The 22,271-nt window shown below is 44.0% G+C and overlaps 1 protein-coding gene across 1 annotated transcript in view; it reads left to right on the forward strand.

The window, feature by feature from the left end:
- CRHR2 (corticotropin releasing hormone receptor 2) overlaps nt 1-22,271 on the forward strand; it is a 102,458-nt gene that overhangs the window by 21,720 nt on the left and 58,467 nt on the right. The window contains exons 2-5 of the mRNA XM_029911613.1: nt 2,263-2,380; nt 5,072-5,225; nt 8,263-8,323; nt 13,856-13,928. Of these exons, the coding sequence (XP_029767473.1) occupies nt 2,263-2,380; nt 5,072-5,225; nt 8,263-8,323; nt 13,856-13,928 (406 nt within the window). The remainder of the gene's footprint in view (nt 1-2,262; nt 2,381-5,071; nt 5,226-8,262; nt 8,324-13,855; nt 13,929-22,271) is intronic.

Here is a 22,271-nt window from a genome sequence, read left to right on the forward strand (position 1 = left end):
CATTAAATGGTGGTGATAATACTCCCGTTGGCAGTCTTGTCAGTTCAGTGGGGCAGGGGTTTTCTCTCGTTGTGTCTGTATACGGCATCCAGCATACTGGGGCCCTTCTCTCAGTTGGGCCCTCTACGTGCTACTGTACTGTAAATAACAATCACATTCAGATGCAATTGCAGTAAATGAGAGCACCTGTGGCATGTATCTGGGAACAGAACTCCTTCTGTATTATTGTGTTTGACTTTACTTCATTAATTTTCTAGTGTTCTGCCCTGCCATCTCTATACAGTCTATTTATTCCCCTGATGCTTGCTACCTAGTGCTAATTTGTCACTGGTATTTCTCATCGTTTTCTGCCCCTGGCTACGCATGTTGCATTGTCTTACCGCTCCTGTGACTTTCAGTGGAGCAGTGTTTGGATTTTTAAAAACGCCAGTGCTTCTGACCCTCTGGGGACATAAACGTCATGCCTCCAATCAAGGAATAAAAATATTCAGCGCCCCAGGCTGTGTCTCGCATAAATATATTTTAAAAGTCTGTGCTGCTTTTAAAAATGTTCCTCACTCTAAATACACAGCAGGTTCCGTAAAGATCCAAACCGCGACATACTCCAGCAGAATGTAAGTGCGCCACACATGCTATCAACACCCAATCCCCCGAAATGCATTCTCAGTCTTGTTAAGGCCCAGCTGTTGCAAATTCTTGTGCACGTGCTCAACTTAAAGCATGTGAGCGGCCCTTTTGACGTCACCCAAGCTACTCAGCGTGGTTAAAGTTAGGCAGGATCAGGGCCTTAATCACGCTCATGCACTCTTGATATTGTTTAGTTAGTTCATTATGATTTGTACTGGGCTAGCACCCAGGAAGCCCGGAGAAAGGATCAGGGATTCAGTATGCTACGCACAAGGACAGTCTTTGCCCCAGAGATGTTATGGTCTGAGAGGCAGCAGGTGGACAGGCAGGGGGGGAGGATGAGGTAACAGTGAAGAGTTTACCAGAAAAAAATGGAAGTCTCGGCACTATTGTTTATCTTGTGTTCATGTGGGTGCTTTCTTTCTCCGTCTTCCCCACCGCGCCACAATTCCAGGCATGCCCACTCATGCTTTCTCTCTCTACAGATCCCTGCACCAACCTGTCATTCGGTACGCATCCTTTCTTAACAGGGTGTGTTTTGAAAACAGAGCAGGGAGAAGTCTCACTATTTTATGTTGTTGTGGTAGCACCTGACAGCCCCAGTCGTGGGCCGGGATCTCTCTGTGCTAGGCGCTGTACAAACAGAACAAAGACATTCCCTGACCAGAAGAGCTTGCAATTTAAGTATAAGGGAATGTCTACACTTAAATTGCTACAGCAACAAGTGCAACTGTAGCACTTTAGTGTAGACACTACATATGCCGCAGGGAGGGGGTCTCCCATCAGTGTAGGTAATCTACCAGACCAAGAGGCGGTAGCTGGGTCAATGGAAGAATTCTTCCATTGACCTAGTACTGTCTACACTAGGGGGTTAGGTCAGAATATCTGCATCTCTCAGGGGTGCGGATTTTTTCATATCCCTGCGACACATAGCTATGCCAATGTAAGTTCCAGTTTAGACCAGCCCAGAGACAGTCAACAGGTGGATACAGGCTGGCAGACAGAAGAGCAGAAGGAAAATGAGATGACACTGGTGAGCATCATGGGCAGTGGTCTTAGCATCCCAGCTGTCTAACCATCGTTGGGCTTTTTGTTGTAGGCATCTTGGGAAAGGAGTTTTAAGGAGGATTTTAAGGCGGAAATGAGGTGGCTTTGTGGAGGGTTCTGGGGAGCTCCTCCCAAGCATGAGACACTGCATGGGAGAAAGCACAAAGGTGTTTGTTTGAAGTTTTAACAAGTGGGCATTGAAGGCTGGCATTGTTGGCTGATCAGAGGCAAGAATCAATGTTTCAGTAGCATGTGGGAAGTGTTAGGTAGCTTGGGATAGGCTGTGGAGGGCCTCGAAAATAAAGGCAAGTAGCTTGTGTTTGTTCAACTGATTCTTTAATTTGTTTGAATTATTTCCATTGGCCAGCTATTCAAATGGCTTTGCATTTTGTACTTCCCTCGGTAGTTTTCATATAGAATCATAGACATCTTGCACTGGAAGGGATCTCAAGAAGTCCACCCCCTAGCTGAGGCAGGATTAATGCACATGTGCTACTGACACATGCCACAACTTACCAAAGGCAAACAATGAAGATTTGCGGTGGGCATTGTATACTGACTCATATCTTTCCCTTCTTCCACCGTTAGGAGCATCAGATGCCTGCGAAATATTATCCACTGGAACCTGATCACCACGTTCATTCTGCGGAATGTGTTGTGGTTCCTGCTTCAGATGATTGATCATAACATACATGAAAGCAATGAGGTATGTGATGTGGCTACGGTATCCACTTGTCATGGGCACACTGAATTATTTATTTAGATGTATAAAAATACTACAAAGGGTAGCATCCATGTGCTCTCTGCACCCTTAAAATAACTTTAAAAAGTTTGAGTGCATAAACAATATGTGTTGATCAGATAAATATTCATATCTTTTCACTGTTGGTTTCCTTGCGTATTCAGTAACTTCATATAGTGCATTATGGTCTAAGGGAATGTAATACAATCTAGTGCATTGAAAACAGATTACGGAGAGCAGTATACCCTGTCCATCTGTCTATCCCATTATATAGAAGCATTGATGCCTCTAATGAGTAAAGTGGTTTTATATTTACTCCTGTGTCTTTAGCAAATTATCTGATACTCTGGCTCATGCAAAAATCTGCATTAAATTCAAGTATCAGGGGGTAGCTGTGTTAGTCTGTATCCACAAAAACAATGAGGAGGCCAGTGGCACTTTAAAGATTAACAGATTTATTTGGGCATAAACTTTCGTGGGTAAAAAAACCACTTCTTCACATGCCCCCACATCTGAAGAAGTAGGTTTTTTACCCACGAAAGCTTATGCCCAAATAAATCTGTTAGTCTTTAAGGTGCCACCGGACTCCTTGTTGCATTAAATTCAGACATTGTCATGTCAGTAAGTGATGTGACATTTATCAACTTGGTCATTCGGGGCCTGATTCACCTCTCATGACTGACTTTGAGAAGGACTTTACCCATTGGAATCACTGGGATGATTGCAGAGTTAGGAGTCATTCAGCATGAACAAGAGTAGGAGTATTGGGCCCTTGAATAATAATAATAATACATAGCTCTTTTATGGGGATGTTCATCAATACATCTCAAAGTGCTTTATAAAGGAGGTCAGTATCATTCTCCCCAGGTTACAGTAAGGCTTGGAATACTGGAAAAGTTCCAGAAGCCTGGAAGAAAGATAATGTCGCCAATATTTAAAAAGAGTAAACAGGGTGACCCAGAGAATTATAGGCTGGGCAGTCTGATGGTGATCCTGGGCAAGATAATGGAGCAGCTGATTTGGGACTTGATTAATATAGAATGAAAGGAGGGCAATATTATTGATGCCAGCCAACATATTTTTGATGAGACTACAAGTTTAGTTGATAAAGGTAACAGTGTTGGTGTAATATACTTAGACTGCTGTAAGGCATTTGACTGGATACTTCTGACAGTTTGATTAAAAAAACTAGAAAGATAAAATTAACATGGCATACATTAAATGGATTAAAAACTAACTAAATGATAGGCCTCAGAACGTAATTGTAAATGGGGAATCATCATCAAACAGATGTATTTCTAGTGAGGTTCCGCAGGGGTCAGTTCTTGGCTCTATGCCATTTAAAATTTTTATGAATGATTTGGAAGAAAACATAACAGAAAGTTTGCAGATGACATAAAAATTGGGGGAAGTGGTAAATAACGAAGAGGACTGGTCACTTCTAGAGAGTGATCTGGATCACTTGATCAGCTGGGCACAAGCAAACAATGTGTTTTAATATGGGTGAATATACACATCTCGGAAGAAAGAATGTAGGCCATACTTACAGGATGAGGGACTCTATCTTGGGAAGCAGTGACAATGAAAAAGTTCTGGGGGTCGTGGTGGATAATCAGCTGAACATGAGCTCCCAGTGTGATGCTGTGGCCAAAAGGGCAAATGCAGTCCTTGGATTCATAAAGAGGGGGATATCGAGAGGGAGTAGAGAGGTTATTTTACCTCTGTATTTGGTACTGGTGGGACCACTGCTGGAATCCTGTGTGCAGTTTTAGGTCCACAAAGCAAGAAGGATGTTGATAAATTGGAGACGGTTCAAAGAAGAGACACACAAATAATTAAAGGATTAGAAAACATGCCTTTATAGTAACAAACCCAGTCTAGGTCTACACTACGGGGGGGTGTCGACCTAAGATATGCAACTTCAGCTACGCGAATAATGTAGCTGAAGTTGCGTATTTTAGGTCGACTTACCTGACTGTGAGGACAGCGGCGAGTCGACCGCTGTTGCTCCCCCGCCGACTGCGCTTCCGCCTCTCGCTGCAGTGGAGTTCCGGAGTCGACGGCAGAGCGATCGGGGATCGATTTTATCACGTCTACACTAGACGCGATAAATCGATCCCCGATAGATCGATCGCTACCCGCCAATCCGGCAGGTAGTGAAGACGTGCCCTCAAACACTTCAATCTATTTAATTTAACAAAGAGGGTTAAAGGGTGAGTTGATTACAGTCTATAAGTCCAACATGGGGAACAAATATTTAATAATAAGCTCTCCAATCTAGCAGAGAAAGGTATCATACAATCCAATGGCTGGAAGTTAAAGTGAGACAAATTGGAACTAAGATGTACATTTTTAATGATGAGAGTAATTAACCATTGGAACAACTCACAAACAATTGTGCTGGATTCTCCATCACAGACCATTTTTAAATCAAGATTGGATGTTTTTCTAAAAGATCTGCTCTAGGAATTATTTTGGGGCCGTTCTCTGAGCTGTATTAGACAGGAGGTCAGACTCGGTAATCACCATGGTCCCTTCTGGCCTTGGAATCTGAGTTTTGACTTCATGGGAGTAGAATTAGTCCAATGCTGAGTGATTTAAAAACAACAACAAATCATCCAGGGTTTAAAATGCACTTGTATATTTTTGTTCCAGCCCTGGTGTCGGTGTATTACAACGATCTACAATTATTTTGTGGTGACCAACTTCTTCTGGATGTTTGTGGAAGGCTGCTATTTGCACACTGCAATAGTGATGACTTACTCCACAGATAAGCTGAGGAAATGGGTCTTCCTCTTCATAGGATGGTGTAAGTGCCGTGTGCTTTAAAACTCCTGTACTTTAGGACAGTCAGTGTTAACGAAGCGATATAACCAAGATTGACAGAAAAGAAATCCCGGAGAAGTGATATTTTTGTCATTCAAATCTCACCCCATTTAACAAAGGCAAATATCAGAGCAGGTTGAGTTAAATGTTGATATTTAAATATACTTTAATGACACAGCTCAATGCGGGCCAATGAGTGAAAGGTTATGGCTGAGGTCTGCGTCTTTCACTCGAATCATTGTGATTTTATTCCCAACCATGGCTGGGGTTAAGGCAGGAGCATCAGGTGCTGTGTGCATGACTCAGCAGTTTCAGGGGGCAGCAGTTCACAGTGGTGTTGCTTCCGGTTGATCAACCGTCCCTAAATTGTCTGTATTTGTTTAACACCACAGTGCGCTCAGAATAGCGGGAAACAGGAGACATTGTCCCTGGCCTTACAGGCCCTTACAGCCTTAAAACAGACAAAACAAATCAGACACAAGGAAAAACACTTCGGCATGGAGTTAATTGGGCCGCTTTCCATGCAGGAACAATGTTGCAGCTGCATTTGAGGTCACTAGGGGCTAGATTGTCTTCCTAAAACACAGCCTTTAATAAAGGGTGGTATGTGCCTGTGCAACCCCAGGAGAGGCATGGGGAAGGAAATGTGGCTCCTAGCTTGTTCCCAGGAATTAGTAATCTATGGGTGTTCTAATTAAATTACACCCCCAGCTCAGCTCTGCTGGCCGGAGCATGAAGTGGCCTGGCCACTGCCAATCCTCCTACCCCCGCCCCCCCCACCGCTGAGCAAGCAGTGCCCTGACCCCTTTGTGGCTGCATCACAGGTCCTAGTAGCTTGCCTGGTCCGTGACTCTAGTCCTGAGACATCTAGGTCTCTGATTGAGCACACCCTTCCTCTCACCCTTTTAGATCCTTTCCTGTGCCTGTCACTCTGCCCTACTTTCTGCTTCGCCTCTGGCAAATCTCACGTCCAGTTCTCTGATCTCCACTGAGGCTTTGGCCAGGAATAGCCAAAGGTCCTTATCCAGCAGCAGGGGCATGGACACTTCCATCCCATCCCATCCCCGTGAGAACGGAAAGCACGATGTCTTCTTGAGTCATTGAACAAGGAGAAAGAACACGGAAGAAGTGGGCTGTAGCCCACGAAAGCTTATGCTCTAATAAATTTGTTAGTCTCTAAGGTGCCACAAGTACTCCTGTTCTTTTTGCGGATACAGACTAACACGGCTGCTACTCTGAACAAGGAGAATGTGTCTTCTCAGGAGGGCAGGGCAGATCCCCAGAGTCACAGCCCAAAGCATACTTGATCTTTACGTGTGCACCTTAACCCTATCCCTGCTGGCCTCCGCTGCAGAGGCTACGCCATGATGTCTCTCTACATTGGCCATAGTCTACTGAAACGTCCGCATTTTGAAGGTCAATGCGCAGCTATAGACCTCAGTTCAGCAAAGCTTATGTACCCGAATCCCATTGACTTCAATGGGAATTAAGGCCATGCTTCGCCTTGGAAAGGCTGACCTGCAATGCAGTGCAATGCTGACCTGGTAGCCAGCACACTGGGTGGCCCTGGAGATGCCTTTTGGCCTGATTTACCAGGGATGTTTGACAGCACTGAGAGAGGCCCATTTGAAAGCAGTGTTCAAATCGGGCTGGAAAACTCTCCTGCTTCTACTCTCCCTTACACGGGTGTGACTCCAGAGTTCACTCCCCGAAATCTCAGGGGGCACGGACACATGAGGCGGGTGTGAGTGAGAGGAGAGTTCGTCTCAGCATGACATTACTGTGTTCCAGCCATGTTACCGGGCTGGGTTCTCAGTTGCTCCCACTAAGTTCAGCTGAGGATAAGAAGGGTCACAAACCAGCTGCTTGCTCCTCTGATATTGCAGCTGTTTTTGTCCCCTCCCTGTCCTGCATAGGTCAGAGGAGCTGCAGAGCTGCTGTAAACTGTGCCAGCTCCTCCAAGAATCTTTCCTGGAAGCAAGGGGTCACTGGAGCACCCGATGCTTCAGCTACGTTCCCTTTTCCCTGGGAACTTGCCTAGGGAGGGGAACGGTACAGAGCTGACTACACTGACTCTACACCCCCTTGAGATTCCCTCTTTGTGATGGGAATTCTCCACCAGCCAGCTACTCATCAGCTTCGTGCCAAGGGACTGGCACAAAATAAACATTATAAGGGCAAGGATCTGGCCCACTGCGTCTGGGCACAAAGTACAAGATAAAGCAGTAGGAGTGAAAGCAGAGGCAACAGCCTGGCAGGGACAGGAAGCTTACAGATATACCCAGACACATGCAAGGAGATTAAATTCCCAGTGAGCAATGGTGCATCTGCCTTAATGCATTCCAGGTTAGTGGGAGAAAGACATGCAAAGCAAACACACGGCTTAATGGGATTTCAGAATCATTTATTTAAAAAAAGCCACTGACAGGACACATGGTGTGTTGGAGGTCATGGAACACACCAGTGGAGCTGGGAGAAATTACATTCTTCAGAGACTGCCAGAATAACATCTGAACTAGGCAAGAGCTAAACCTTGAGAGAATTCCTCCACGTTGCCCTCTACCTTGGGATGGTTAATTTCAGAGCTTCCCACCCAATCCATATGGTGCAGCAGAACCATAAGGAGGTTGCAGCCTGGTAATACAACTCAGATAATAAAACCCCCAGAAAGCTCAACCTGCCTTTAAGATATCGCGCGGAACGAAGAAAACATTTTATGATTCGTCCAGAACCTCCTGCTGTTTCTTAAGTAGCTTTTCAATTTTTCTGTAATTGTTGTAATAATCTGCCTCTTATAGAACAATGGCACTAAAACTGTGAAAAGCTCTCGTCTTGCTAGGACTTCTGTTCCTTTTACATAAAACTAGTTAGCAGATACATGAGGTCTATAGCCCATGGCCAAAGGCAGGTATCCACGTTATTCCTTATACTCCCCGCCCCCAACACACACACACTGACTGACAGTGTTCTGTATGTGTGTGTGGATTGTGACTTACCCTTGATCTTTTTTTTTTTTTTAGGTATTCCTTGTCCAATCATTGTTGCCTGGGCCATTGGCAAGCTCTATTATGAAAATGAACAGTAAGTAATGTTAACGATTTTATTTACATAAACAAGTTACCAGACAGCATAAACATATCCAGTGCCGGAAGCAATTATGCTAAAAGTTACATAGACTGTGGAGATGAAAACTAACAGATGTGGCTGTCTCATTCCCATTGATCTTCAGGATCGACAACTTCAAAAAGTTCTGAGCTCAGCTTGAGTGAACACCCCGAAGTTAAAAGGCTTATCTAAAATTCCTGGGCCAAATCCCGAAATCCTTCCTGAATAGCTTTTATTCAGGTAAAACTCCTTCAGTGGGACTGAGTTAAAACTACTGAGTTAAGGATTTGGCCTTTTGAGATCACAGAACTAGGCTGTAAAAAGAACAGGAGTACTTGTGGCATCTTAGGCTTGGTCTACACTAAACCCCCAAATCAAACTAAGGTACGCAACTTCAGCTACGTGAATAACGTAGCTGAAGTTCGAAGTACCTTAGTTCGAACTTACCTCGGTCCACACGCGGCAGGCAGGCTCCCCCGTCGACTCCGCGGTACTCCTCTTGTCTAGCTGGAGTACCGCAGTCGACGGCGAGCACTTCCTGGTTCGACTTATCGCGTCCAGACAAGACGCGATAAGTCGAACCCAGAACTTCGATTGCCAGCCGCCGAACTAGCGGCTGGGTGTAGACATACCCTTAGAGCCTAACAAATTTATTTGAGCATAAGCTTTCGTGGGCTACAGCCCACTTCATCAGATGCATGTAGGTTGTAAAGGTTCCAAGACCAGTCTTCATGGTATTGCAGCTTAATCATATTAAACAAAGGACCCACATACTGGCTTTGATCCCGCGCAGCGCTGGTGTTATACATATAAGGACAAGGTAAAATGTGACGGGCAGGGTGGGAAGCACAAGGGAATCTGATTTTACATTGAGAGCAATTGTACAGAGCCCAGTTATCCCTGCCTAGTAGCAGGAATAATTCTGCTGCATTAACAAATAGGAATCACGCTTAAGCTCCATATCCTCACAGATGCACCCATTCCCTGTCCATGCTCCATTCCTTTTTGCCCCGTATGCTAGCAAATAAGGCAGTGGCCACACAATGGGGTTGCATTAGTATCACTCGGTATGAAGGATGATGCCTAGTGCTTAGTCTTTCTTGCCCTCCGATATAGCTAGCTTCCATTCACATTTGCACTGGCGTACAATAACCTTGCACAACCTGCAATGCCCCATGAACAGACTTTTGAGATCAATGCCATGACTTCAAATGATTTTATATTGGGCAAGACCACAAAGCATCCAGTCATCCGCCCACCCGACTAGTATCCGGAAATGCTTATGAGCTGGAGCATGAAACATTCTGTAATGTCAGGCACCCATCAGAGAGGCCGAGGATACATGTACTTCTGCACTCTATCAGAGACTGAGATATCAGGTGCTGGTCTCCAGAAGATCTTACCCATACAATCATGCAGATACAATAAAGCTCATATAAATGAATAGCTGATAAGGGAATAAAGCTGTTCTGTTCTTCACATTTATATTAATGGTATACACAGGGTAAGACTTAGCATACCTTAATGAACTAAAACAAAAGCAAGAGATGAATTGTTTGCCAGTGCTTTGCTGATTGCTATAAATATGCACACATTTTCTACGACATTACGTTTGTTTAATCAGGTGGTATAGCTAATAACTCCTACTAAACAGAAAAATTAAAGCACAGATCAAAACGTTTTTTAATCAAAAGTCTACTTAACTCGAACGCCTTCTGGATGAGTCAGCCCAGATGTTCAGACTACATTCTGTTCGTGACGGCTCCAGAAGTCTTTCCATGTGCCGAAAAGATACAGAAATAATGGCTGAAATGTGAAATACATAAATCTGTGCCAATGTAAGGCTAAGAGTAAAACTTGCTCCTTTGTTTTTGAGAAATTGAGTGGAATCAGCTCTGCCAAGCCAGGCTGACTCTTATGATCACGTGGGATGCGCTCAGCCTATTCAGACATGGAGAAACAACATGTGACTTCTCCCATGTGATTTAACCTAACAAACCAAATTCAGATGTGAAATACAGAACAAACAGCAACCTCCAAAAATATTCAGATAAACCGGGGGGGGGAGAGGGGGGGACAGAAAGGAGGGGGGGGAATCTCCAAAAGTTCCTATGGACTGTTCAAAGTCAAGGACAAAATGTGACCATATTGCTCTTAGTTTGGGGAAGGAATTTGAAATATAACCAAGGCGGATTGGAAGTACTTTTGTGGTTCAAGCTGTGTAGCTCTAAAGATAATAAAATCAATAAGATTGCAGCCACAAGGAAGAATAGATATGCTTAAATAATGAATGATTCCCTGAAACCAAATGAAAAGCTCCTGATTTCACCTGCCTTAGAGCCTTTGATCAATATAGGGGAAAATCTAATTTAGGATTATTGAGAACATCTTGTCCAGTGATTAACTCTGTGGTAGAATCTGGCTACCCTCCAGAAGAGAAGTACTATAGGCACCATGTAAAAACAACCAACAAGTGATGAAGAGCGACTTCCATAGCAATTTCAGTGATGGACAATCTGTAAGGATAAGAGCAGTAATAAAAGTCTCATTAACAATGATGAAAGGACAGTGATATTTGAGTTATGTAAAGTCCTATCAGGGAAGCATGGGGGAATATTAATTAGCATTATTCAGTGTGCAGGTGTTCCTATTTCTTTCATCCTAACGAGATCTACTCAATGGCTTGTCCTCCCTGACATTGAAAAAGCTTTTGTTTTGTTCTTGGAGGAGGGTGGAAGGAGGCAGGGAATGGGTGGAATGCATATGTTGTTATAGCAGTTTTTTCATGGCTCTCCACTACAGATATAATTGTCCTACCCACCCTATCGAAAAACCCAAATAAACAAAATAATAACTTCCCTGGGATTAGGAGGTGGAAGTCCCAGGGGGGTTGGTTGTTTGTTGTACAAAAAAAAAAAAAAAAAAAAAGCTGTGTGGCTTTCATTTCAGGATTGGGGCCTTAGTTTGGATTTAAAGGTGAAAATTAATGTAGGTAAAGGGAGAAAGTCTAGGTCACTGAATTATATCAGTTGCATTGATATATGCCACCTGATATCTACTTAATTATAAATTCTTTGGGGCAGAGATTGTCTTTTTGTTCTGTATTTTCACAGCATCTATCACGGAGGGGTCCTGGTCCACGACTGGGGCTCCTAGATACTACCTCGGTGTAGATAATGCTTTTATTCTATGAAATATGAATTCTACACTAGAATGGATGTATTGGTTCCAAAGAACTGGACCAGTTGCACTGGCAGTAACTTCTTCCCCAAAAATCTCAGGGCATTAGCTGCTGGCTCTCCACAGGCTACTCCTTGGTCTTTGAGTTCCTTCATATGCCTCAGTCAAACTCATTATTAGTCCCACTGGGATTCCTTGACTAGCACAGCCTGCTTTCCAGAAGGTCCTTTCCTGAAGGTCTCAGACAGTTCAGTTCTTTTTCCTTGGTAGCTTCCCCAAACTCCTCCAGTGTCCTGGCAGCTTCACTGAAACTCTTGTTTCCTTTCCTTGATACATCCCACAAGACCCTTCTCTGTCCACACACTGCTCCAGCAAGTCATTCTTTTTCTCTTCCATGTCATTTTTTGAGGGGAGTGTGGGGGGGTCTCACTTCCAGTTGGATAATAATTTGGGCAGCAAGAAACAGCTCTTTCCAAATGCTTCTCTCAGTGTCAAATTTTGGAAATGTTTTTGCAAATAGTTATCAGGTTGCACAAAGCTATATTGTGTGCAACCAGGAATAACATTTGAATAACTTATCAGACACCTTAGTGCAAATGATTCAAAATGATCTCATTCAATCTGATTTTACTGTGGATATCAAGCTGAGAAAAGGCCTGAATTCTGGCGTTTGAGAACTATCGCACCTGTTACATTTTTGTAATGTTTCTCTACTAAGAAAATGTTCTTCTCGATGTGTGCCATGAATGCTGTGCCATCGAGAAATATATTCTCTTAGTCTAGGAGTCATTAGCAGGCCACCCCCATATTAGAGAAGATTTTTTTTTGCCACTGCAGTTCTTAAAGTAATTCTGCTTGAATCATGCTTTCCTTCAAACCAGCTCATTTGTCTCATTTGCCTGTTATTTCTTTCTTGTCTCCTAGACTATGAGCTCCTCAGGGTAGAATCATAGAACCATAGGGTTAGAAGGGACCACAAGGGTCATCTAGTCTACCGCCCTGCCAACGATGCAGGGTAGAGATTGTTATTTACTATATGACTGTTTTGTACTATATGATTGGGGCCCCAACCTGTATCTGTCTCTGTCATCTAGATTGTAAACTCCTTGGGGGCTGGGAATGTCTTTATTTTTATGTCTTGGCTTTCTAAGCATTGTCTGTGCTTTACACATAATCAGATGTTGCAATGTACCATGGCCATAAACCAACTGACAACGTGGCCGTCTATGAAATCACCGTAGCAAATGGGAATAGAAGTTATAACTCTGAACTCCAAAAAGAACACATCACTTGACTTGGGTTACAAACTCCCATGACCCATGTAGAAGACCTTAAAGGGCTTGTGACATATTGAGGTCAGGGTTCAAGATGTCATACCCTCTTGTATGTTAGACACTGGAAACAGGAACTGGGCTACTTGGATTCCATCCACTAAAAGGTATACACAAAAGCCAGTATATGGCAGTATGAAAGTACAGGTTTAGTTTGCCATGTATCAGAGAAAGGAATTAGTTGTTCATCATTAACATAGGATTGGAAGTGAGCTCCTGGGTCATTGACACCAGTCCCTTGATATCTAAGGCAATCCTGTCACATAATCATATAACAGAAATGAAGACAAAGTAAACCCTTTGCAACGACTCTGCAGTACATGACTCTGGTTTATTGACCTTCCGTTAACTCCCGTTGCCTTTTAACTGAAGTTCAGTGAATTTCCCTGGAATTATATTGGATGAGAATGCTTGTCAGACCAGCTAGCTTTAAATGGGTATGTCTTTGTTGCACTCTGGGGTTGGAAACTTTGCCTGTTCAAGGCCCATGGGTTGGATTCCCTGTTAACCCACAACCAGGGTTTGGAAAAGTCTTCCTGTGGATTTAGAGGCCTTTGCATAAACAGACTTTCCTTGAATCATTTGTGAGCACTGAATTAGAAAGCTCAGGGGGCAGGAGGTTTCATTCAAAGGAAGAGCCCTCTTTCTGACATAGCGGGTTACAATTTGCAGCATAAGTTCCGCATCTGCAGTGAGGATGCTCACATCCTCCTTTATAGCTGATCTCAAAACATTCTCATGTTTCCAGGCAAATGTTTCTAGGGTTGGCAGCCAGAAACTGAGCGGGAACATGCCTTGGCTGCCCTCAGCAAAAACGGGGGCTCGGATTTGTGTCCAGTGAAAGCTTTGAGAGGAGAAAAGTGGCGCAGTTGCATGTTGGCTATGTAATTAAACACACAAGCATTTCAGGGGTATAAGTGCAGATCTCCCTAAGGGGTACATAATCTGAATATGGGATATGCATGAACGTTTGTAAGCCATAGTTTTTCTCTTACAGATGCTGGTTTGGAAAGGAACCAGGGAAGTACATAGACTACATATATCAAGGCCCAGTGATTCTCGTTCTTCTGGTAAGACCATGCGTGGGACTAAGAGGCAATAGTGAAATGATCTTATAGGCACCTGCTGTCTTCCAGGTGTAATTAACTAAAACAAAACAACCGGTGAACAAAACCTGGGGAAATGATCTGAGGGTTTCAGAAGAGAGCTCTGAAGGCAGGTGCGTTAGGTAACGTGCTGTGTGAGCTGGCACCTGACTGGTTAATGAAGAGCCCAGTGTAGTGTTAACAGGCTAACTTGTTGCTGTCTTACAGCGCTTCCTACCTGCAGACCTTTAGCTGCTGCTAGCCTTGGTTTACGCAGCAGCTGGTGCAAACAGGGTTGAGTCCTGCCTGACAAACATAGAACAATCTCTCTTCCCCTCCTCCACATATGCATGGGGCTAGGTGGCACTGGATGGGAAGGGGGCACAGCCAGGATAACAGTGATGTGCAGTTTCATCACATCCCAGCTACACCTCCTGGGGTGGGGATTCCGCGGAGCCCTCGATGGCCTGGGACAGAATTCCGCTTTCTGCACAGGGAGCCTGGATGGTTCCAAGAGATGCAGCTGGCACCTGCCTGTGCCAATGAGGATGAATCTAGCCCCTCGTTTGTGTCCATCAGTTAATTACTGAGTTCTTGCATCTTCAAGCTGGTGGCAGTCGTGTCTGTAATGAACCTATCCCCCTGGGAGCTGGAATAAGCACTTAGAACGATATCACTGGTCACGTGTGGGAGCCGTGTGCTGCTTAAGCCACACTGCAGTGTAGGTGATGACGCTCAGTATATTGCTGTTAAGATTGGAGGGTATGTCTGCGCTCCAGTCATAGGTGTGATTGCAGCTCGGTTAGACGTACCTGAGCTAGCTTTGATCTAGCTAGTTCAGATACCAATAGCAGTGAAGACGCAGCAGGCTGTTTCAGCATGGGTTAGCTGCCAGAGTAACTATCCCGGGTTCCAAGCAGGCTTGTACAGCCAATGCTAAACTTCATGCTGCCATGGCTTCACTGCTGCCTGTACCTGAACTAGCTAGGTTTAAGCTCACTTGACCTGCAGTCACCCTCCTTACTTCCTTGATTACAGTGTGGACGTTCCATGAGGGGCAAAGAATATCAGAAATTCTCTCCAGTATTCTCTGGGCACCCATCAACAAGTTTTTATACTAAATAAAGTATCAATTAATCTCCCTGAAACGACGTCCTCTAATTCAGCTGGCTGTCCATGTCCTTATCAGGTTTCCTCATATTATTTATACAAACAGTGTACACATTATATTTCCCACTTAGTTGTAACTGCGGTATCAACACACTTCAGACACATTGGGCCGGAGTTTCTAAAGAGCGCATCTTTAGAGCTGCTCCGAAATTTTTAGTTTAAATAACCAAAAATGCTGGTTTTGGTGAAATCGAAACTTTCAAAATTGTGACCATTTAGACAACATTTTCTTTTAAAAAAACTGAAATGAAACACGTCAATAATGTGAAAAGCATCCAATTTCAGTGTTTTCAGAATGGACCTTTTCCATTTTTTGTTTTGAAACAAAATTCGTTGTTTTTATATAAAAAGTCAAGTTTTGTTAAAAAGTCAAAATAAAGAACTAAATGTTTTAGTTTTATTTAAAAAAATGTTTGGGTTGACACCAAAGTAAGTTTTTCAGAATTTTGTCATGTGGGAAATAATGAAACTTTTGGTTTTGTTCCATCCTGGGATGGGAAAAAAAGTCAAAATTGCAGCATTTCCTGTGACAATCCAGTTCCTGCCAAGGTCTCTCAGCTCCCATTGGGACACTGAAAAAAAGTAGCTAAGTTCTTTTGGGAAATGGCCTTTTTTTAAAAACAAAGTTCTCCCTCCCCCTCCATGCTGTTGACATTTTTGATTTCTCATGACTTTTTTGTGTGTTTTAATAGAAGTGTTTATCAACATTTGTACTTACCAAAACTCTGGTTTTTGTTAAATGGAAAATGTGCACACTTAGCAGAAGTTGCTGCAAGTGCTCAGTGCCCGGGAGTTCTCACTGCAATACTTGTGGCCATATTTTCCCATCCAATATACCAAGCTCTTCTGAAAATCTGGCCATAGATGTCACAATGGGAGCTGCTAGCTGACTAGCAGTTTTCAGAACTTTTTCCAAATGTTCACATTTTTCCTTTACTGGAAAACAGCTTTTTGGTTAATGAACAAGTTTGATTAAAAATTTCTATTGGAAAAATAACACCCAAAATCACAAAAACTTGACAGACTTCCATACAGTAGAGCCCCCATTTCATGAACTGATAGAGGAGTTCAATTTTATGAATTTCTCAGTGTTATGAACATCTCAAAATCACGGTAGATGCGGCGCTTAAGTTGCTGTATGGTGCACTGCGTTGCTTTCTTCTTGTCCTTCAGATCAGTGCAAAGCAATTTCCAATGCATGGAAGGCATCGGAATATGAAGGGATGTCAATTTGTTGTTCATTGACCTCACTTTCACTATGTGATATTTATTTTTACTATTTTTTCATTCATAAGACGGGTGTTCGTAACATCGCGCTTCTCCTGTAATGTCACTTTTTTTTGCAAATTATTTCCATTTAGAGAAAAGTTGATTTTCCAACAACAACAACAAGTGTTTTGTTAACCTTCTCTAATTAGTATCTTTCTGGCAATGCAGAATAAGCTAATGTGTCTTTGTAGCTGATGCATGCTACTGGACAAAGTGTCTTAAACTGGGACCCTGCAAACAAATGAGACTGATACCTTTTATTATCTTTACTTTTACAGCATTTGTAAATGCTCAGATGGTCATGATCCTGCAGCTGACTTTGTGCAGATGCACATCTTGGCCTGTGCAGAGCCCCTCTGAAGTTTGTCCACATATAGTCAATTGTAGGATCAACGCCTTGGGCTTGTGACAATTAGAAGATTCACACCTCTTGTCTCCATCCTCTATATAAAATATACTTACTTGCCATTCATAAAGCACTCTGAGATCTTCTGATGAAAGCAACTACAGAAGTGCAATCTATTTTGTTGCTGTTGCGTATGTTTTGTTTAATAGCCTTTGGCAAGTACAAAGTGGATAATTATAAAATGGCAGACACGTAATAGGAAGTTTAAAATTGAGTTTTCAGCTGGTAATTAAGCAATTAAATCATTAGTTATTCCACTGCATTTGCAGGCATCTACTCAAGTGATGACTAAAGCTCACAAGTGTTGTGTTTTTTGTTTGTTTGTTTTTAGATAAGGGAGTGCAGTAGATCTCATATACTTGGACTTCAATTAAGCATCTGACACAGTAGCACATGGGACGTTATTAGTTAAATTAGGGAAGATGGGGGTCAGTACAAGAACTGTAAGGTGGATAAGGAGCTGGCTAAAGGGAAGATGGCAACGGGTTGTGCTGAAAGGTGAATGGTTGGACTGGAGGGAGGTTATTAGTGAAGTTGAAGGATCAGTCTTGAGACCAATGTTGTTCAATATTTTTATTAACAACCTTGGCACAAAAAGTAGGAGTATTGCTGATGATACCATGGTGGGAAGTATCATCAATACAGAGGAAGATAGGAATGTTCTACAGGAAGATCTGGATGGCCTTGAAGATTGAAGTGACAGAAACTGGATGAAATTCAGTAGCCCGAAGTCCAAAGTCATGCATTTAGGGTTTAATAATAAAAATTTCTGCTACAAGGTGGAGGCTTATTGGTTGAAAGTCACAGAGGAGGAAACAGACCTGGGTGTGTGGACTGATCACAAGATGACTATGAGCCACTAATGTAGTGTGGCTGTGAAAAAGGCAAATGCAATCCTAGAATGTATCAGGCAAGAAGAGAGAGAGAAGTATTAATGCCATTGTACACTGCACTGGTAAGACCTCATTTGGAATGTTGTGTAACATTCTGGTCACCCATGTTCAAGAAAGATGAATTCACAGTGGAAAAGGTTCAGAGAAGAACTACTAGGATGACCAGAGGAATGGAGGGCCTATTTTATGAGAGGAGACTGGAAGAGCTTGGCTTGTTTAGTGGGGGTGAAGAGCTAGTTAAGTTAAAAGACAATATTGGCACAAAAACAAATGCGACAAACTGGCCATGAACAAATTCAGGCTGGAAATTGGAAGGTTTCTAACCAGCAGAGGAGTGAGGTTCTGGAACAGCCTTCCGAATAGGAGTTGTGGGGGGCAAACAACTTAATTAATTTTGAGAGAGCTGGACAAATTCATGGGTGCGATTGTATGACAGGGTTGCTTGTGGTGGTAGGGGGAGGGCTCAACAACCCTGTGATTCTTTTAAGGTTTGTCTTATGTTCCTAAAAGCTCATGCTTCAAGATTTCAGCTGGCCACCTGCAGGGGTCAGGGGATTTCCCTCTCCCCCCACATGTATTCTTTTTCTTGTTTTGTTTTGAATCTCCTTCCTCTGAAGCATGGGAGATGGCCACAGCTGGAGATGAGACACTGGGTGAGGTAGGCTGGAGCTCTGAGATGGTACTTCGCTGGCTGGTTCTTGCTCACATGCTTAGGGTCTAACTGATCACCATATGTGGGGTCAGGAAGGAATTTTCTCCCAGGTCAGACTGACAGTGACCCTGGGGTTGGTTGGTTGATTTGTTTTTGTGCCTTCCTCTGCAGTATGTGGGTCACTTGCCAGGATTATCTGGGTATAGCTCACTTAATTATTTCCCTGCTATTGCAGTGGCCTTGGGCACTGGTGCACCTCCGTCCCTCCTATTCCCTGCCTGTGGCACATAATAGTCTAGTCTCCTGTGGGCTGTGATACTTTGGTCTAATTTAGGTTGGTGGGTTTAGTGTGCAGATGTGGGTGGTGGTGGTGGCCTGTGACATACAGGAGGTCAGACTAAACTATCTGGTGGTTCCTTCTGGCCTTACACTCTGGCTCAGTCTTAATTGAGTACAAACCTCTCCAACTCCATGGATTTTTATACCATCTCCCTGGTGCTTTTTGGTGCAATTATATGCTTGATATAAAAACAAATCAGTAAGTGTTTGGGAGGCAGGGTGGTCGTGTGGATAGCACACTGCTCTGGGAGTCTGGAGACCTAAGTTCCTACCTCTTTTGCTGACTTTAGTGCAAGTCACTTCATCTCTTTGTGACTTAGTTTCTTCTTCTGTGATGAAGCTTGCCCTCCTTCATAAATTGTTTTGCGGTCGACAGAGGAAAAGTGAAGTTAAAGAATTAAATATATTATTATGATTTAACGTTACATTTCTGACTTTTCCATGATCATTCGATTGACCATGAGCAAGTTGCTCACCTACATACGTTGCACCCTTCTGCAAACATGAAACCTGGGATGGGCAAGTAGAGCACAAAATAGCAAGTTCTTCTACAAGGAGGTTTCCTTGTGGGTGCTCCACTTTAGGTGAATCTGTGCCCCTGCTCTTGTAATTGGACATTTTTAGTAGCAGTGCCTCATTGGTTTGCACATGCGCTGTGTCATCTCAGGCGGTTACATAGCACTGTGCGACCAACCCTCCCTCAGTTCCTTCTCTACTGCCCTCAGCTTGAACGGAGTAATTGGCAGCACCTCTGAGCTTTATCTTTAGTCTAGCTTTAACTTTAGAGTACTCGTTAGTTAATAGTGAACTACCCTATCTCTTCCCCATTTATCTATTACTTTAAAAAAAATTCTTATGAATTTAAGTTTCAGTTATTAGGATACCCCTTAGTGCAGTATAGTTACCCTTCCTCATGGGAGAAACCCTATTCTAAGGGGCATGCCTGGCTCCCTGGGTTTTAAACGTTGCCTCACTTGCCGGTCACCACTCCCAGTTTCTGAGAGGCATTCACAGTGTGTCCACTACCTTGGCGAGACACACACACCAGAAGTACTCCCACTGCCACAATCTGAAGACCCGTGCCAGGAAAGCAAGGGGCCTACAGCTAAAACTCCTCGTGGTGGAGAAGTCTCTGAGCCCGGTGTCCAACCCAGGATCATGAACCCCTTCTGGACAACGGTCTCCAATGGTGGTGTCTGATAGAGGTTCCCCACCACTCCCTGAGGAAGGGGCACTCCTCCAAAACGGTGACAAAGAAACAGGCTCTGACCTCCCCTTCTTGGGAGCCTGTCAAAAAGAGATGTTCCCCGACCTGTCAGACCCCATCAGTACCGACTACACTGAGAGTGTCCACCTCTGAAGTAGCAAGACCATCCAGTATCATGGGTACCATGTGAGCCAAAGCCCGTAAGTGGGCTGGCTCGGAAAAAGGCACAAAAGGGAAACCTACCATCCCTGCTTCGGTAGTGCCTGAGCCGTTCAAACACGCAGCACCGATCAGCTTGGCAGCGCTACAATCTATGGCGCCACCCTTCTGCCTCTATAGCACATAGCACATGACCCTCGGCACCAACAACCACGGTAAAGGCACCGGTACCGCCGACAACACCCTCCTCAGTATCGATGCTCTCGGTACCGCAGCAATTTCTCCAACATAAAGACTTTTTGGTCTCCTTGACACCGGAATCTCCACTCTCCTGTACTGACCTCACTCCAGCATGCTTGGTACCATGCCAACTTACCACACCACCCAGATCAGCTCATCCTTTATCCAACGACAAGGAGGAGGAGGATGAAGGGGAAATCTACTCCTCCCATCACTTCTCGCCTATCCACACAACTACCAGACCAGGTCCACTAAACCAACATGAATGCCACCCCAGACCTAAAATTCAAGGATGGTACTGACACCCATGGATGCTGTCACAAATGTCATTCCCACAGTGACCTTATTGGGACCCATGGGCAGCGTACCACCAACACTATCCTAAGTTTCCCAGTCCACACAGGGAGAGGTCGAGACATTCTCCATCGTCCTCTGTACCTGGACCCTCTGAACCTCCAGAAGAGGCAGTCGAGGAACTGGTGGAGACTTGGGATCAAGAAGTCACCCCAGCTGCCAATTTTTCATCCTCTTCTCCGGATGAAGCTATCACGCCCACACCACCCACTGGAGATTCCGCTGGAAGAGGTTGTGGAGTCCTAGCATAAATTGTTGGACATCCTCCAGACTTCAATCTCTTCCAAGATTGCCCTCCCAATAAATGAGGCCCTTATGGACTGAGTAAAGACCACCTGGCAGACCCCAGCAACAATTCTGCCCACCTGCAAAAGAGTGGATAAAAAATACTATGTTCCTTCCAAGGGGATGGAATTTCTATTTTCAGATCCACCCAATATGACAAGGACTGGAAGAGATTGGACCTTTTTGGCCATAAAGCTTATTCTTCAGCAACCCTACAGTTCAGGATTGCACAATATGAAGAATTTATGGCCAAATACAATCATTCCAATTTCTCAAAAATCTCTGACTTTATTGAACACATACCTGAGGACAAAAAAGAACAATTTAAAGCTTTCATATCCAAGGGTCAACTCCTAGCTCGCACAGCTTTACAAGCTTCATTGGACTCCGCAGACATGGCAGCACACTCCGTTGCCACAGCCATAGTAAATGTGAGAAGCTTCATGGCTCCACCTCCCGGGTTTCCCCAAAGATGTACAATCAACTGTTGAGGACCTCCTGTTCGAAGGCCTCAAGCTGTTTGCAGCCAATACGTATGAGTCCCTTCACACACTGATGGACTCCAGGGCGACTCTGAGATCCTTGGGCATATAGATGCCTACACAAAAGAAAAAACTGGAAGGATTACTCGATGCAAAGATCTAGATCTGTGCCTTACACCCAACCTCATAGGGAATATGACCCACAAAGGCAGAGGCAGAGACCTGCAAGACGGTGACCACTCCTTTCTCAGCCCTCGATATCTCAACAACCTCCCTCTAAACAACAGGGTCGAGACCAGACACATCTCCCACTTTTTTTATTGCTGGACCCATCTGACACCATCCATCCATTCGGAGACCGTCTGACTCCATTCCACCCAGTGTGGCAAAACATCACATCAGACAAATGGGTATTAGAAAATCATCGAGATTGACTATTCCATCCAATTTACCTCCATCCCTCTTCAGGGACCCTTTTCATGAACACCTACTGCGACAGGAGGTAAACCATCTCATACACCTAGGCGCTGTAGAACCAGTACCAACATAACACAAAGGGAAGCATTTCCACTCCCGTTATATTCTAACCCAGAAAAAAACGGAAGATGGAGGGCCATTCTTGACCTAAGAAGACTCAACAAATTTGTGAGGACCCAGTGATTCAGGATGATCACTCTAACAATGATAATTCCAGCCCTAGAACAAGGGGACTGGTTCTCAGCCCTCAACCTCCAGGATACATATTTCCACCTGATACATCCCTCACACAGGAGGTTTCTCAGATTTGTTCTGGGAACAGATCATCACCAGTACAAAGTACTCACTTTCGGCTTATATACGGCTCCACGGGTATTCTCAAAAGTCCTTGTGGT

The sequence above is a fragment of the Terrapene carolina genome, unplaced genomic scaffold (assembly GCF_002925995.2).
Source record: "Terrapene carolina triunguis isolate 2854851 unplaced genomic scaffold, T_m_triunguis-2.0 Scaffold111, whole genome shotgun sequence".
NCBI classification, from domain to species: domain Eukaryota; kingdom Metazoa; phylum Chordata; order Testudines; family Emydidae; genus Terrapene; species Terrapene triunguis.